At 51.1% G+C, this 15,541-nt stretch overlaps 1 protein-coding gene across 16 annotated transcripts in view; it reads right to left on the bottom strand.

Moving 5' to 3' along the window:
- Positions 1 to 15,541, bottom strand: part of Ziz (dedicator of cytokinesis protein Ziz) — a 176,938-nt gene that overhangs the window by 98,339 nt on the left and 63,058 nt on the right. For all 16 annotated transcript variants that reach the window (XM_077657805.1, XM_077657807.1, XM_077657808.1 and 13 more), the window contains exon 2: positions 13,660 to 13,776. In XM_077657805.1, the coding sequence (XP_077513931.1) occupies positions 13,660 to 13,776 (117 nt within the window). The remainder of the gene's footprint in view (positions 1 to 13,659; positions 13,777 to 15,541) is intronic.

Raw genomic sequence — 15,541 nt, 5'->3', positions numbered from 1 at the left:
GCAAGGTGCGGCGTGCCGCCGCGCGCCCGCTCCACCGTCGACGCCAAGCGTGACGTCACGCGGATAAGCAGTTGTGCGCATGCGCCGATACCACGGTAACCAGACAGACCACACCGTTGCGCCGCGTTCTTCGCCGCCGCCTCGCCGCACGCTGCTCTGTCAACCGAACTGCGCGTCGCATGCGGAGCATTGCATATAAAAGGCGGAGATGTAATGGGCGTCTGTATCACAACATTTGACATGCATGCAGAGAAGGAGAGTCCGCCGCAGCTAAACGGCGGTATAGGCAAGAGATTAGCTCTTCCGATCCTGAGGCTGTCGCCTGGCACTTGGCTACTCAGCAAAGGGATGAATGAGCGTCAGAAGGCGAATAGAGTAGCGGAGACGTCCGAGCACAGAAAGGAACGCCTTGCCAAACGGAGGTGCCAGACTGCCGAGCGTAATAGACGCCGCATAGCCGCCGAGATGGAGCCTATGGAAGGCGTCAGTCAACGGGAACCAACAGAAGAGGATGTGAAGGCCCGTCGTGTGACTTATCACACCGTTCGAATTTCCGAAAAACAAGCGCAGCCAGGGAAAGGTACCTCTCGCTGCGTATATCCTGGCATAGCCGAGCTAAGCGACTGCCAATTTTTTTACATATCCATACTATTACTCTACTCTATAAATGCAGTCATGAGACAACGAGGACGTTGTACTGCCGCGGTGCTGTCGACGACGACGTTGCTGCTAGTGCTGGTGTGACTTGGTTTCTTGTACTCCCAGACTGCGGACTGTGACATCAGCTGCTCAATTAAAACCCGCAATAATAAATGTACATCACTTCAACAGCCGTAAACTGCATTTCATAACCGCAGTGGCGACGGAATTGTCACAGGAAAGCCGGTACCTCGATGCGGGCCGAGCATCGAGGCACCCTACAGCGGCGCATATAAAACCCTCGACCCTCGGGCCGTCGGGTTTGCAGTGGGGACGGTGGCTTCCTGGCCTTATGGGGCTGGGATCTAGAAGCTCTCACCAATGTGGCGAGGGCTCCTTGTCACCGGGGGTATCTGTTGCCAAACCATCGTCGTCGCTTCAGGTGACGCGGTTGTTGAGACGCGCGTCCTTTATTTCAATCTTTGCTCTCACATCTCTTTTTACTCTCCTACTGTCTGCACGTGGCAGCGATTGTGGCTCAGCTTGAGCCAGTGGGCAGGCCCGTGCACTTTCCTTTTGATTCTTCCTGCAGTCGAAACAACCACCTCGGGTTGCGAGTGAGACGCGCTACCGCTACGCCACGCAGCCAAGTTTGTATTGCTTGATGCGGGGCTTTATATGTATGTTGAGTCGTCTTTCACATAATGATTGTTATTGTTAAAAAGGAAACAGTGTCTGCGTGGGCAAGGGGAACCGCTGTCGCGTCATGCCCTTAAAGGCAGAGCTTGGCGCTCTCAATTTTCCTGCTTCCCTATTGTGACAGCGCGTATCGTTTACCCAGCAAGCGCTATCTGCCTGACGACAATTTGGAGTAAGGCTAGTGGTGCGAGATCATGGCGAGAAAACTCTATGGATACAGGACAAGGTTTATGGTTTATGTGGATTTAACGTCCCAAAGCGACTCAGGCTATGAAAGACGCCGTAGTGAAGGGCTCCGGAAATTTCGACCACCTGGGGTTCTTTCACGTGCGCTGAAATCGCACAGTACACGGACCTCTAGAATTTCGCCTCCATCGAAATTCGACCGCCGCGGCCGGGATCGAACCTGCGTCTTTCCGGACAGCAACAGGACAAGGAAAAGACTGACTGACGCGTCGTTCACGCTACCAAAGAATCTCCCAAATGTCAAACAACACACGCGTACGCTTGAGAAGTAATAAATGCGCAACGCACAAACACGATATGCGACAGCTATACAGCAGCTGCTGATGTGCCGTCTTGGGCATAGAAGCATGTACAAGGGTCTATGAGGGATATGAGGGTGATGTAGCGGAGGGCTCCAGATTACGCTCCGGTTCATTAAGGTGCACTGACATTGAGGTACATTAATTGGCGGACGCGTATGCACCTCGCCTCCACTGAAATATGGCCACCGCGGCATGATAGGGGCCAGCAGCCGAACGCCACAGAAGCACTGCCCTTAGAAAAATTTGTGTAGGCACTAGAGACTGTCCACAGACTATTGTCTACAAAGTTTATAGACAAATCCTACATACAATCTATAGATTTACGGCTATACACTTTTTGTGGACTTTTTACTATAGACAGGTCCATAGGCTATGAATAGGCAGAATATGTATATGAAGGTCACAGTCTATAAAAAGCCTATAGGACAGTCTACAGATCATTTTTATAACGCTGAGCCACATGGGCGGGTAATAAAAGGGTGTTTAAGAGCGGTCATACATTGAGAGAATTAACAAACAAGTTTCCTTAAATGCCCAGATTTTTCCCCCCTTGACGTGATTAAATTCAAGCAATAAGGCAATGGTCGTAAAACAGTGCGCTACAAAGCACTCAGCTGCAGTCCTATCTCGTCTTCTTCGCCCCACGGCACGCAGCTCGCACACCCTGTAGACGAGAATGGCAGGGTCTGTATTACAGCTGCGCCACACGGCTTCCCCCCAAAACTGGTTGCACTTCTATACCCCTCTAAAAAATTAAAACAAAAGAGACAACCTTCCTAGTGTAGACACCTCGAATAGTATATACCTGCTGTAGATATTTATGGCGCCAACGCACTTGGAGCGGAGCGATCAAACTCCAGGATCCAGAAATTCTCAGCACAACGCATGCGCCACGCGACCTAAATGTCAGAGAATGCACGGCCTCCGCCACTTGATGTGCAGAGACTAACAACGGCCGGGCTATGGGGCATCACCCGCATCAAGAGCAACCTCGCCGATGAGTAGATAATGGTCAATCAATCGTCAGCACTGGCCTTACATGACTATACACCTCGCGCACGGCACCGAAAAACGGGAGGGCGGCCTTGTGTCGAAGCCAAGCGATCGAAGCTGCAGTATGGTAGCGAAGACCAAGAGCAATTACGCCAGCCAGCACTTCTGCGCGCCCGTCCGTCAGGTCACGAAGCCAGGCGTGTGCTTATCTATACACCTAAACGCTGCACGATTCGCAGTTAGCAGGCGTAGCTGGCATACAAACGCACATCCCGCTTCACAGATATACGCACACACGTCGTGCTGCAGTGCCCCGAACCGGTATATATAATGCGACGATTCTCGATCGAGATCGATTCTGCCCCTTATACTATCCTAGTCATCGCCACACACCGACCAGCCGATGGCGACGATAGCGGCAGTGCTGCAGCGATTAAGCGAAGGGCGACATCAGGCGGACAAGAAGTGTAGGAAAAGGCGCACTGCAGCCACTTTATCAGCTCAGCCAAGGTTATGTTATATACCACAAGCGCGATGTGCATTATTGTTGATAGTAAAAAACCACATCACCGAGGCCACGAAAGCAAAGACAGGGAAGCTTATTACACCGGCATATCTGTAGTTGTTGCATGCAGTAACAGATAAAGAGAAACAAACAAAAAGAATGGGCCTGAGAGAAAGGTCACATTTCACGTGTCAGTGACTCAAGTGTTTTGTTCGCTTTGTAGACTCAATACAGTCTATCCACTAATAAGTGAACAGGTTGCAACTGTTCCACCTGTGCGTTGACCACGACGAACGCTATAAACATTTCCCCTGAAACACAGCGGTAAGAGAGAAGGCCGATTGCAAATAGCCGACGGGTTCAACTTCGTTTCGGCCGGAGTTAAAACTTCAAGAAGCACGCGCTGGCGCTCGATCGTTGATACCAAAACACTCAAAAGGCGTTGCACATGCAACCTCTTCTCCTGAGCCGCCGATTACGCGCGTAAGGTTGCGAGGACCGCGACGCCGCAAAACAAGAAAGTTGGTTGCGTTATTCACCGGCCCTAATCATCGATAAGGGCAAGATAAAGTGCCGACGGTTCTGCTTACAGCGCTGACACGCTACATTGGGAACTTGCGCTGAAGTTTGCGGTGCTAATTGCAGCGCCATAACACACTGCCTAGCGAGAAAAGCAAGCAGTTTTGGGTAGTACTATCAGTACTTTTCCGCGCCACCTTCAGGCGCTTATTGGCGTGAGCCTCCGCGCTCTGTCGAAGGCGCACGTGCCATCGTGCGTCAGCTATCTGGGCTACGCCGAGAGAAGCGAGGCAATGAATGCTGTCAGCCAAACGCGGGTATCTAATCGCGCAGAATGTGTTCTCGCCTTTGCAGCGGCCCAAGCGGCTGACAAAAGCAGTTTTGAGTCACCGAATGGAACAATTGCAGTGCCACCTTGGCAGCGCAGGTTCCCCATAGTGAAAAATTGCGATTACGTAAAAAAAAAAAAAACGAGCAGACTAAACATTTCTGGATAACTTGCCGACATGGATGCATGGTTAAAAGTCGCGTTGGCTAAAAATGGGCGAGAACGAAATAAAGCCCCGCCCCGCTGTCGACTCCTCAACGCTATGTCTCGTCCGGGCGCCTTTTGAGCAAACATGACGTCAGCCAATTCCATTATTATCTAGTCACGGTACACTCGCTGCAGAGACACCATTTCAGCTATGCCCACACTCGGTCCTTGCTACTCGTCTTCGCTCTTTGCTTTCAACTCAGTCCGCGACGACTTTTTTCCGTCTCGCCGCCTTTCCTCCCCCAAGGGACATTCGAGAACGTGTCGGGGCAATTTCGCCGAATGTCACGCCCCGTCCCGAAGCGTCCAAATGTCGGCCACGCGCGGGACCCCACAGGCATCGACTGACCCATTCCAGGATCGGTGACCCTCCAGACTTGACGACGGCGGCGCCCCGGGGCGTGTGCGTGTGTCTTGCTATACAAGCACACCCCGCGGCCTACTCTGATCGGCACAGTTATGGCTCACCGCGTTGCAGCACGCACGCGCGACGTCGCCGACAGCAACGCTTCGCTGCGAGAAACGAACTTATTCGCGACCGTTTTCCCCCCAACGCAGTTATAAAAGGCGGGAGACCACCGAAACGGTGGCGCGAAAATCGGCGTGCGCTCCGCTTCGAGCTCGGTGTGACGCTGAGTAGAAAAATCTAAGCGTCTCTCTCTCTCTCTCTCTCTCTCTCTCTCTCTCTCGCGCGCGCGCGCGCGGCACATCCAACACTCCGCGAAAGCGCCTTCTCTCCACGATAGCGGTGTATACGTGATGCGAGCTGCCCGACGATCGTACACGCGCGCACACATCGGCTCGTTCTTCTGCTAGCATCCCCAACTTTCTCATTAAGTGTGCTTGGAGAGCCGTGTAAAGAAAACACAGAAAAAATGTACGGACAATATTTTGTCCCAAAAAGGAGGCCACCCGCCATCGAATGAGTCTTAGCCCACCACAACCGCGCCTAACGAGCACTGCCAAAAAGTGCAATGCCATGCGACCACGTGGGTGCTTCGTTCGCGTTGGCCCAGCCTTGAAAAGTTTCCACTAGCGTTATTTCACAAGATGCCCACTAATTTTAAGTGGCGCCATCAGCGAAAGCGTCCTGCCTTCACTGCATTTGAAATAGAGGAAGCCGAGCGCGAGCAAGCCGACGTGGGACGGCAGCTGCATAAGCAGAGGCTGCCCCCACAAAACCTCACAAAGACGCCGCATACGGTTTCCTGTTGGAAGCCGTGGCTCGCATGCATGGTGCAGCTGATAAGCAAGCTACACGTTTATATCGAACAGGGAGGCAGCATACGCGCCTAGATTGCGACAGCACGCACTCTCGAAGCTCAGTGCCTGTTAACTGCAGAGCGCACGCTTTGCCAGCGGATCGAGCGTCTCGGCGACGTTTTCCTGTGGCGCAAACGGCCAGTGTAACTATACACCGGATCCTCTAGGCCGCTGTGTCCCGCTGTTAGCTTTATCTCGGAGCGCAGGCTGCAAACCTATCCACAGCAAGAGTTGCTCCACCAGCGTCAGAACATTGTTTAATAAAGTGTTAGCGTACCCTCCCAGCAGCATCGGTAGAAGTAGAGGGAAAGCGGGGAGGGGGGCACAATCTCCCGGTCTCTCTAACGCCGCCCATTCCTTGTATCCGCCGATGAAAAAGATATGCGTATACGTCTCTCTAGCCTCTTAACCGTGGCGTACATACGTGCACGAACAACGTCTGTAAATCTCTCTTAATTTCTGCAAGGACCGTGGTGAAAGGGTTGACAGTATTATTGAAAAACAAAATAAATGACGGTTAATTTGCGTAGTTAGGACAAATGCTAATTAGGTGCGCTAGCAGTTCGGTTTTCACTTCGCTTCCGGTGTTCACATCCAGTGTTCGCAGATGGCAGGTGTTCGGATAACGATAATGGATTAATGTCCATATATGCGGATTGGTCATTTTCTCCATTCACAGATCTCTGGGAGTCTTCCTATAGCACTCATAGCGCAGTGGTGCAGCGGTCAAGCGATTGCGTCACTGTCCTTCTATGGCAGATGCTGGCATCGGTGGGGCTTGGGCTGCAATCCGGGTTGCTCTTACTGAGCAGCCTCGCACGACTGGGATGAGCCATATATATATATATATATATATATATATATATATATATATATATATATATATATGGGCAGGTTACCCACCCCCCGGTGGGCAGGTGAGCACGCAGCCTGCCACAAAACAGCTAGGCTTCAGACAGAGAAAAACACACAACGGCTAAATGCGGGAAATAGTAAGTGCTAGCGCATAAAAAAAAAAATTGGCGGTGGTTTAGCTGTGGTTAAACCTGGAGTGACGCAATAGCTACAGCTGGCCGAGTGGAACTTGCACAGTTGAACTGCAAAGCCAGTCTTTCGCTGCTCCGTTTCGTTGGACGTTCCTTCTTCATATTCTTCCCACTTGACACGGCGCATGCGCACAACTGTTGGAGCTCGGTTTCGCGCTCCGCACCACGTAACCAACCACGTGGCTGGTGGCGTGACCAACCACGTGACCAGCCACGCCGCCGGCAGCTGCTCCGCATCACGTGACCAACCACATGGCGGTGGCGGCGCCGCCACGCTGAAGGCTCGAAATGCTGCCGTAATGTAGCTATCGCTACAATAGGAATGGGTCGTTCAATTCCCGGCTGCTCGTCCACTGTGCGCGCCAATACGAATTTTCCGCCGATCTGGCATCGCACAAACTTCTGGCACTGAGATTATTAAACCTGCCGCCTCGGCTCCCTTGGCAGGCTGTAATGCGAAATGCGGTACCTGTCACGCCGCGCGCCAAACAAAAAAGCAACGTTCTGCGGGGATTCATAAACTCTCCTCCCTAACGTTGCCGAAGCCGACTGCTAGAAAAAACTATTCTCAAGCTTCGCACTCGCATTGAAGATACACCGGAACAGTGCAGGTTGTTTTGGCGAAGCAGTATTTTAGATTAGGCCCTCTTAGGTGTAATCTCGCTTTTGCGCTACAGGTATGCCAGCGATGGCGGACGTCAGAAAAGTGATTCGTGCTAAATGAACTCTAACAGACAACTTTTTTTAAATTTTACAGTTAGGGGCCTCGTTTTAAGTGATCCTTACCTAGCCGATAGAAATGGTCATATATCAGCTTTCGAAGAACATAAGCTCAATTGTTTCAATAAAAATTTCTACATGCTGTGCAGGGATCATATCGTTCCGTAAGAATTTACACAAAGCTCAACGTTCTATACGATAGCCTGATCAAGCCTCAGAAGGTGGCGCACTGCATCCTGAATTGCCACAAAAAGTTCCCTTCCCGATTTGGTTACTCGCCCTCCAATACAGGTCAACAGCAGGCTGTCTTTCCATTGCATTTTTTCCAACAACCTGCCTCTGCCCCTCCGTTACCGTCTTCTTCTTGGTCGATATAAATTCACAGTGCGCGTCTTGTGCACGCTCCTTCAGTATTGTTTCTTTTTCTCAGCGGTGAATTGTTTTTTGTATACAAAAGGGCTAAAATCCTTTCCCGAAAACAGTCGATCATTACGGCTTCGGTTATCCTTATCTTTGTTCTGATAAAATTTGTTTCTCTGTGTACACACATCTTATTCCACACCTCGGCATATATATATTCGCACCCTGTTACCCCATGGGTACATGACGACACTGTTTGGTGACCGCCTGACCAACAGTTTCGTTGAACTTTGATCGAATCCGATTTATCGATGCGAGCGGTTGAAAACATCCATCGCTGTGAGCTAACGATGAAATACCAACCGCGAGACGCTGCCCCGTCATCTGACCCGGTCCTTCAGATGACGTTATAACGTACCTTACTTCATTCAGCGCCTTTCTATACTATCAAATATATCAGCAGCGGCAGAGCACAATCCTGTCGCCGACCATTTTATAGATCTCTGCTGGTGCCTCCCTGGTTATCCCCTCCTCTGGTACTAGCTGTAATCTTATGGCATATTTCGCTTAGTGCATCTATACTTCCTTAGCAAGGTCCCCCCCCCCCCCCCCCCCTAGCAAGGTTCTCATCCCTCAACGTGAGCCGCTTTACCTTTCTGTTTACGTCGCTGTATACACACTGCTAATGACTGCGAGGGCATGGTTCTCTGCAACAGCGAGTTGATGGGCTAGTCGGTTCTGCGTGACGAATGTACAGCGCAAGGCGCAAAGACAAGGGTCAGAAACAGTGAGAGACACAAACAGGCGCTGACTATCGACCTGATTTTACTTCGGAGGCATTAACAACAGGTAGAAGAAGGGGACGGTACACCGAGAGGTTGCGCGATCAGCGGAATTCAGTGTGGTCATGTAAATGAATAACACATGAAACATATCACGCTCGTACATGGCCACTTCTAAGCGCCGCCGCCGCGGTGGCTCAGTGGTTATGGCACTCGGCTGCTGACCCGACAGACGCGGGTTCTACCCGGCCGCGGCGGTCGCATTTCGATAAAGGCGAAATTCTAGAGGCCCGCGTACTGTGCGATGTCAGTGCACGTTAAAGAGCCCCAGGTGGTGGAAATTTCAGGAACGTTCCCTTCACTACGGCGTCCCTCATAGCCTGAGTCGCTTTTCGGACGTTAAACCCCCATATATATAAAAAAAAGAACTAGCACCACATTCTGATTTCAATGGCTTTCTGCCGTTTGCGTGACGAATTTCATCGCTCTTTATCGTTTTCATCATTCGCAACTTTGTCTTATTAACTGACACGACTACACTGAATTCCACTGACCGCGCAGCTTCCCTTGATGTACAGCCCCTTTCTTCTACTACATTGCTTGCGGCTCCGATAGAGAATTCAGTTGATAGACTGCTTCTGCCCCTTGTACTTTGTGTGTTGCGCTGTACATTGGCCGTTCTTATCTATTCTCGGCCGTCGCTATTTGCACCCATTGTGTGCAACCACGGACATGTTAACGCCTATGTGCCTCTAAAACCGTTCAGTGTACTTATCTGAATAGGCCACAATGTTCTGCCAAAGCCTACATCTTCAATTATGTCGCTTTCAATGATACCTAATACACATGCACCGACAGTATTGAAAGTGGTCTGTGTGATTCAGTGCTGAGTTTTATCTTCCACGCATTAAATTCATTTTGCTCGATCGCAAGCTATATAGCAGGCAATTACTTTCCATTTACGGCCTATACTTCACTGCCTATGACAGTGCTTCTGTGCCATAATACCCACGCTCGTTAATTAAGTGCCCATATATTATTTTCCACCCGCTCGCTTGCCGTGTAATTACATTTTTTGTTTCAAATTTTCTGTCTTTGTTTTTTCACCTCAGCTAGTTCCAGGCTAAAAGTCCTCGGCAGGCACGATGGTTCAAACGGGGAAACAACAACCGTATATACCACCCCGATTCGCAAAACGGCTTAATAAAGCTATCCTGTTTTTCTTCCGCAAAGCCGCAGGAAAGACTGGGTTATAAACCCGCCAGTAACGTTAACTGCTGAACTCACCGATACCCGACTTGACAAAGCAGAAAAAAAAAACTGCGCAAAATGTGTACAGTATAGGGGAAGAGGAACCCATCCTGTATACTCACTTCAGATGTAGTGCACTAAACAGCCGGCCGTTTCGCACCGGCGACATGAACGGGAGCGCATTGTGCGCACGCGCTCAAATTGGGAACGCGCGGTAAACCTACTTTCTGGCGTGCACGTGCTGGTCTCGGACAGCGGAGTGAAAATCAATTACAGCGAAGCCAATAAGCTTTCGACAAGGGGGCCCTAAATTTCTCGCCGCCTGACTGAGGTCGAACGACGCGAATAAGGGAGGCACACGGAGGCAGTAAAACCAACGCACGACTCTCGTGCAACCGCAGGAGAAGCAACGCACAACAAGGCTGTACATAAACAACAGCCCAAACTCTGTCCTGTCCGAGTAATAAAGTAAGCGAGGGGAACAAAGCGCCATTGGCTGAGCCCTCCGGTAGACGAACATTTGAGGAGGAGGAAGAAAAAAAATGAACAGGGAGAACAGACCGGACAAGGCCGTGTAGGTCTATACACCGCGTATACGCATTTGTCGTATCGGTGCGCACGCGAACTCCCACGAAACTGGTTCCACCACGGTCCGGTCCTAGAAGGATTTATACGTGATTTATTTTTCGTTATCCGCGCCGTTCGCTCCTTGTGCGCTATATACTGCACCCATCCTCCGTAAGTGGGCAACCTGCCTATACACAATCGTATCGAGACAACAGAGCGCTGCAGCAACGGCGACGCTCCTGAAAAAACAAAAAAACAACAACAAAACCAGAACCGCGTTTCGCGCACACACGCACACTGGTGTCAAGTAGCACCATGCGTGGAATCGGGTAATACCCCGAACCCGCGACGGTCTCCTAGAGGGCGTTGAACTTGCCAGAACACGTATAGACGCCATTGCCTCCTCCTCGGCTCCAAAGCAAATTGCGAACAAAAGAAAAAGCAAAAGAAAGGCGCGCAACGGACTCTTCCAGGCGTTTAAAGGCGCTGACGACGGGGGAGATCCCCAAACAATGCTATCGCTTTTTTTCCGCGCCCGGGTTCGTCAGTCGCCGACGTGTCGATGCGCTGCAGACAGGGACTACGGTATACGGTATACAAGTGCGCAGTGCACTGAGCCTCTTGCCTATCCGTGCACCGGTTATCTAACGCGAGACGCGCGGCGCATCTTAAGAACGACGGCGGGGCTACTGTTTACGGTAGGGCGAGCGTACACCGGCCTCGCACGGGAATGCGATAAAGCTGAAGCCGATGGAACGATGACTCTTTGCCGAGGCGCGTACCGTGATGTGCCGGTCGATACACGCTGGATAATGTGGGTCGACCGCGCGGGTTCGACCGGCACCGTGCGCACACGGCTACAGGACAACGACCTGATCGATATCGTTCACCTTACGGTCAATAAATTGCCACGGTCACGCTGTCACCTCCGCCCCCCCCCCCCCCCTCACAAACATTTAGCAATACACCTGGCTTACCCTGGCAAAAACTGCAGAAATTATGTCACGAAAACGCAGTCTAGCTCATGCCCATGCCTTTACTCGAAATTATGTCACAGACTCAGATTCGAGACTGCGGAGGGCACGAACTTCGCGGACGGATCGATAAATAATACTGCTGCAATGTACTTCTCAGGTGATAGAGAGATGCGCAGAAGGACCCCTATATACAGCCTTCATTGATTACGATAAAGATTATGACTCAGTGGAAACCTCAGCAGTCATACAGGCGTTGCGGAATCAGGGTGTAGATGAGCCTTATGCCAAAATACTGGAAGATATATATAGCAACTGCACAGCTGCCATAGCCCTCCATAAAGTCAGCAACAAAATTCCAATAAGGAAGGGGTCAGGCAGGGAGACACGATCTCGCCAATGCTATTCACCGCCTGTTTACAGGAGGTATTCCGAGGACTGAATTGGGAACAGCTGGGGGTTAATGGATAATGCATAAATAATCTGCGATTCGCTGACGACATTGCCTTGCTGAGTCACTCAGGAGGTGAAATGCAAATCATGATCAATGAGTTAGACAGGCAGAACAGAACGGTGGGCTTAAACATTAACATGCAGAAAACCAAAGTAATGTTCAACAGTTTAGCTAGGGAGCAGCAGTTCACAATTTGCAGCGAGGTGCTGGAAGTGGTAAATGAATAGTCTACTTAGGCTTAGGGCAGGCAGTAACAGCTGATACGGATCATGAGAGGGAAATAACTAGAAGGATAAGAATGGGGTGGAGCACATATGGCAGGTCTTCTCAGATCATGAATGGCAGTTTACCAATATCCCTCAAGAGAAAAGTGTACAACAGCTGTATCTTACCTGCACTCACATACGGGGCAGAAACGTGGAGGCTAACGAAAAGGGTTCAGCTTAAGTTAAGGACAACACAGCGAGCCATGGAAAGAAAAATGATAGGTGTAACGTTAAGAGACCGGAAGCGGGCAGAGTGGGTGAGGGAACAAACGCGGGTTAATGACATCCTAGTCGAAATCAAGAGCAAGAAATGGGGCTTGGTCAGGGCATGTGATGCGAAGGCAAGATAACCGCTGGTCCTTAAGGGTAACGAAGTGGATTCCAAAAGAAGGTGGGCGGAGGAGATTAGGAAGTTTGCAGGCACACGGTGGGCGCAGCTGGCAAAGGACAGGGTTAAAATCGGAGAGACATGGGAGAGGCATTTGCCTTGCAGTGGGTGTAGTCACGCTGATGATATGATGATGATGATTAAGAATCTACTTCTCCAGATCGGTTTCTCAGTCTAAGGCTTCAGTACTGAAAGTGTACTTGCCGACGCTTGTTAGGCTATTGGACCCAATCTCCACTAGCCGCTGCTATACGCTCGACAAGATAACTTCAAACCGTATGAAGTGCTAGTGTTAGTTTGCTGGTTTATGTGAAATGTATAGGCTGCATAAATGAATGTCGCAGGCTGCATGGGTACGCGACTCGAACACCAGCGCCTCAAAGAAGGCATACAAGACCGGGTTTCCGAAATGCGCGCTTAGGAAAGCAGCCCCGCGAAACGGAGTACTGCAATACACATTTCGCTGCAATCATCAGCCTTTGTAAATCCACTGATGCTGAGAGGAACTGTCATACTCACACCTCCGAAGTTACGACTTCCACGGATCGCTGCAAGGGTCCCAACTACACGGCTAAGAATCGAACGCCTCGAACTCTCCACCTATGACAACGGCTGCATACGGTCGCGGCCTGAACAGTAGGTAGCGCACTTCGGCGGTCAAACTCGTTCGCGCGCCCTTCCTAGGGAAAAAGAAACTGAGCAGTGTTTGCAAGTAAGTGCAAGAACAACTTTGCAAGTAAGTGCAAGGACATTTGTGGAAGGAAGTGACACTTGCGCGGCTGCGACTAAACGCATGCAAACCTCCCGATTCCCTCTACGCAAAGCGAAGGAAGAATTACAAAGCCGAGGCGTGCTCCTTATTCCCCTCCAATATTAAAGCGGACAAAGCTTGAGCATTGAATTACAGATTACTCCGCAAATTATTCGCGACAAGTACACTTTTCCTGTTTTCTAACTGGCTTTCATTTTCAACTTCAGCAGAGAAATAAACAACAATAGCCCTTTTGCGCACATACTGGAGACGCCTGTAGATCCTTTCTTTAGGGGTACTGCGTCGTCAAAGAGGTGTCACTTCGAGAAACGACTTACAGGTCATGTGCCTTGAAACAAATGCACACACAGCCTGCGAACAGCATGCATCTAAACTCACCGAGATGTCGTCGGGGGGAAAGAAGAGCATCTCCCGCTGGGGGTCATTGTGCAGGATGGTCTTGTTCTTGGACACGAACTGCTCGTAGTCCAGGGGCTCCACCAGCTGGTGCCGCACCTGCGTCCAGAGGCAGCACAGCGTGAGAGGGGCACACAGGTGCTGCACCATCGCGACACAATCCAACACAGTATCGACATTCCGGAACAAAGCGGTCAAAAAGGCAGATCGAAAGAGAAAGCGCCAAAAGGTGAAAAATAGGGACTTTTACAATAGGGGAACCCTATCGATTATGGAATATAGGGGAACAGCGGGGCGCCAGTGCAGGTGTGCAGAACAATAGGCACCTTTAGCATACTGTGCTACCGTTACCGGAGCACCGGGATCCCGCCCACCACCAGTGCGCACGCGATGATTGGTCCCGATGCGGCAGGAGCGCTCAGCGGCCTAGAGTCACCTGAAAAAATTTCAAAGCTTCCAGTGACTCTAGTGGCCGAGTACCTGGCGTCATCTGGCGCCCTCAAGGCGATATACGCATGCGCATTCCCGAGGGCTCCCGGTACTCAGGTAACGGTAGGGCGGTACACGGTACGCTACAGGTATCTAACAACGTGAGGGGCGTTACTGTTCAGCGCATGCGCATTGTCGCCCAGCTATTCCCATATCCCCATAATCGATAGGGTGCCCACATTCTAAAACTCCCTAATATCTACACGATAGTTTAGTTTACGGGGGTTTAACGTCCCAAAGTGACTCACGCAGGCTATGAGGGACGTCGTAGTGAAGGGCTCCGGAAATTTAGACCACCTGGGGTTCTCTAACGTGCACTGACCACGCACAGTACACGGGCCTCTAGAATTTGACCTCCATAGAAATTCAACCGCCGCGGCCGGGATCGAACCCGCGTCTTTCGGGCCAGCGGCGAACGCCATAACCACTGCACCATTGCAGCGGCACATCTCCAGGATAGGGTGGTTAGAGCGGGTATAACTCGACATCTAGAAGCCTTATCTCCCTGAGCGGGTAGAACGCAAACGCAAATGCAGCAGTGCCAGGCTATTGCGCAAACGTAATACAAAAACGTTTCAGAATCAACCTCCACTGCGCCACGTGCCACCACGTGTCGCAAAAGACCTCAGACACGGGGAAGGTACGAGGGTGCCTACAGCCGCCAGCCTGCTATATGGTTATATTGTCAACCCGAACAGACAGCCCTGGCTCAGGGCTCCAATAAACGGCCTTTGACGGCTCCACAGCAAGCGACAAGGACGGCGGCATGTCGGCAGCGACGCAAAGAACCGTCAACCTCGACCCCCCCCCCCCCCCCCCTCACTTGCCGAACCTCCAATTACACACAGTGAGTGCCTCACCAACAATTGCACGCCCAAGGAGTGCAGATTGTTTTCTTTTTTTCGCTCGTACTTCACCAGCCGACGTCGGTGTAACAATGCTGCTGCAAAACCACCACCCGTCAGAAATGAAACAGCAGCGCGCGTATAGGCCGCGCCGTCCGCGCTTTCGCAACGAAATTCTTTAGACTAGTTCACTTCAAATGCCGAGACGCCGAATCCGTTCGAACCGATCCGAAGCGCGATAAGCGTGACGCAAAGTTATGATCTCGAGTAACGAGAGAACTTAAAAAAGGGGCAAAAAAAAAACAAACTTCCGAGCGTGAAAGAGATACGCACGCATACTTTGTCCCGACTATAACGTCGCAAGAGAGCGGCTCGCTCGGACTCCGCCTATCCGCATTCGAGTCACGGACTTTCGAAAACCAGCACCGACAGAGCTGGGTGCGGACGATAAAGGAAACCAGGAAGGCTTTCTCCGTCCGACCGACGCCACACCCTGTCCAGCGATGGATTGAGTGCGCACCGTCGTCGGC

The sequence above is a fragment of the Amblyomma americanum genome, chromosome 3 (assembly GCF_052857255.1).
Source record: "Amblyomma americanum isolate KBUSLIRL-KWMA chromosome 3, ASM5285725v1, whole genome shotgun sequence".
Lineage (NCBI taxonomy): Eukaryota > Metazoa > Arthropoda > Arachnida > Ixodida > Ixodidae > Amblyomma > Amblyomma americanum.
The sequence above is the reverse complement of the archived record's forward strand: the minus strand, read 5'-3'. Positions and strand labels throughout refer to the sequence as shown.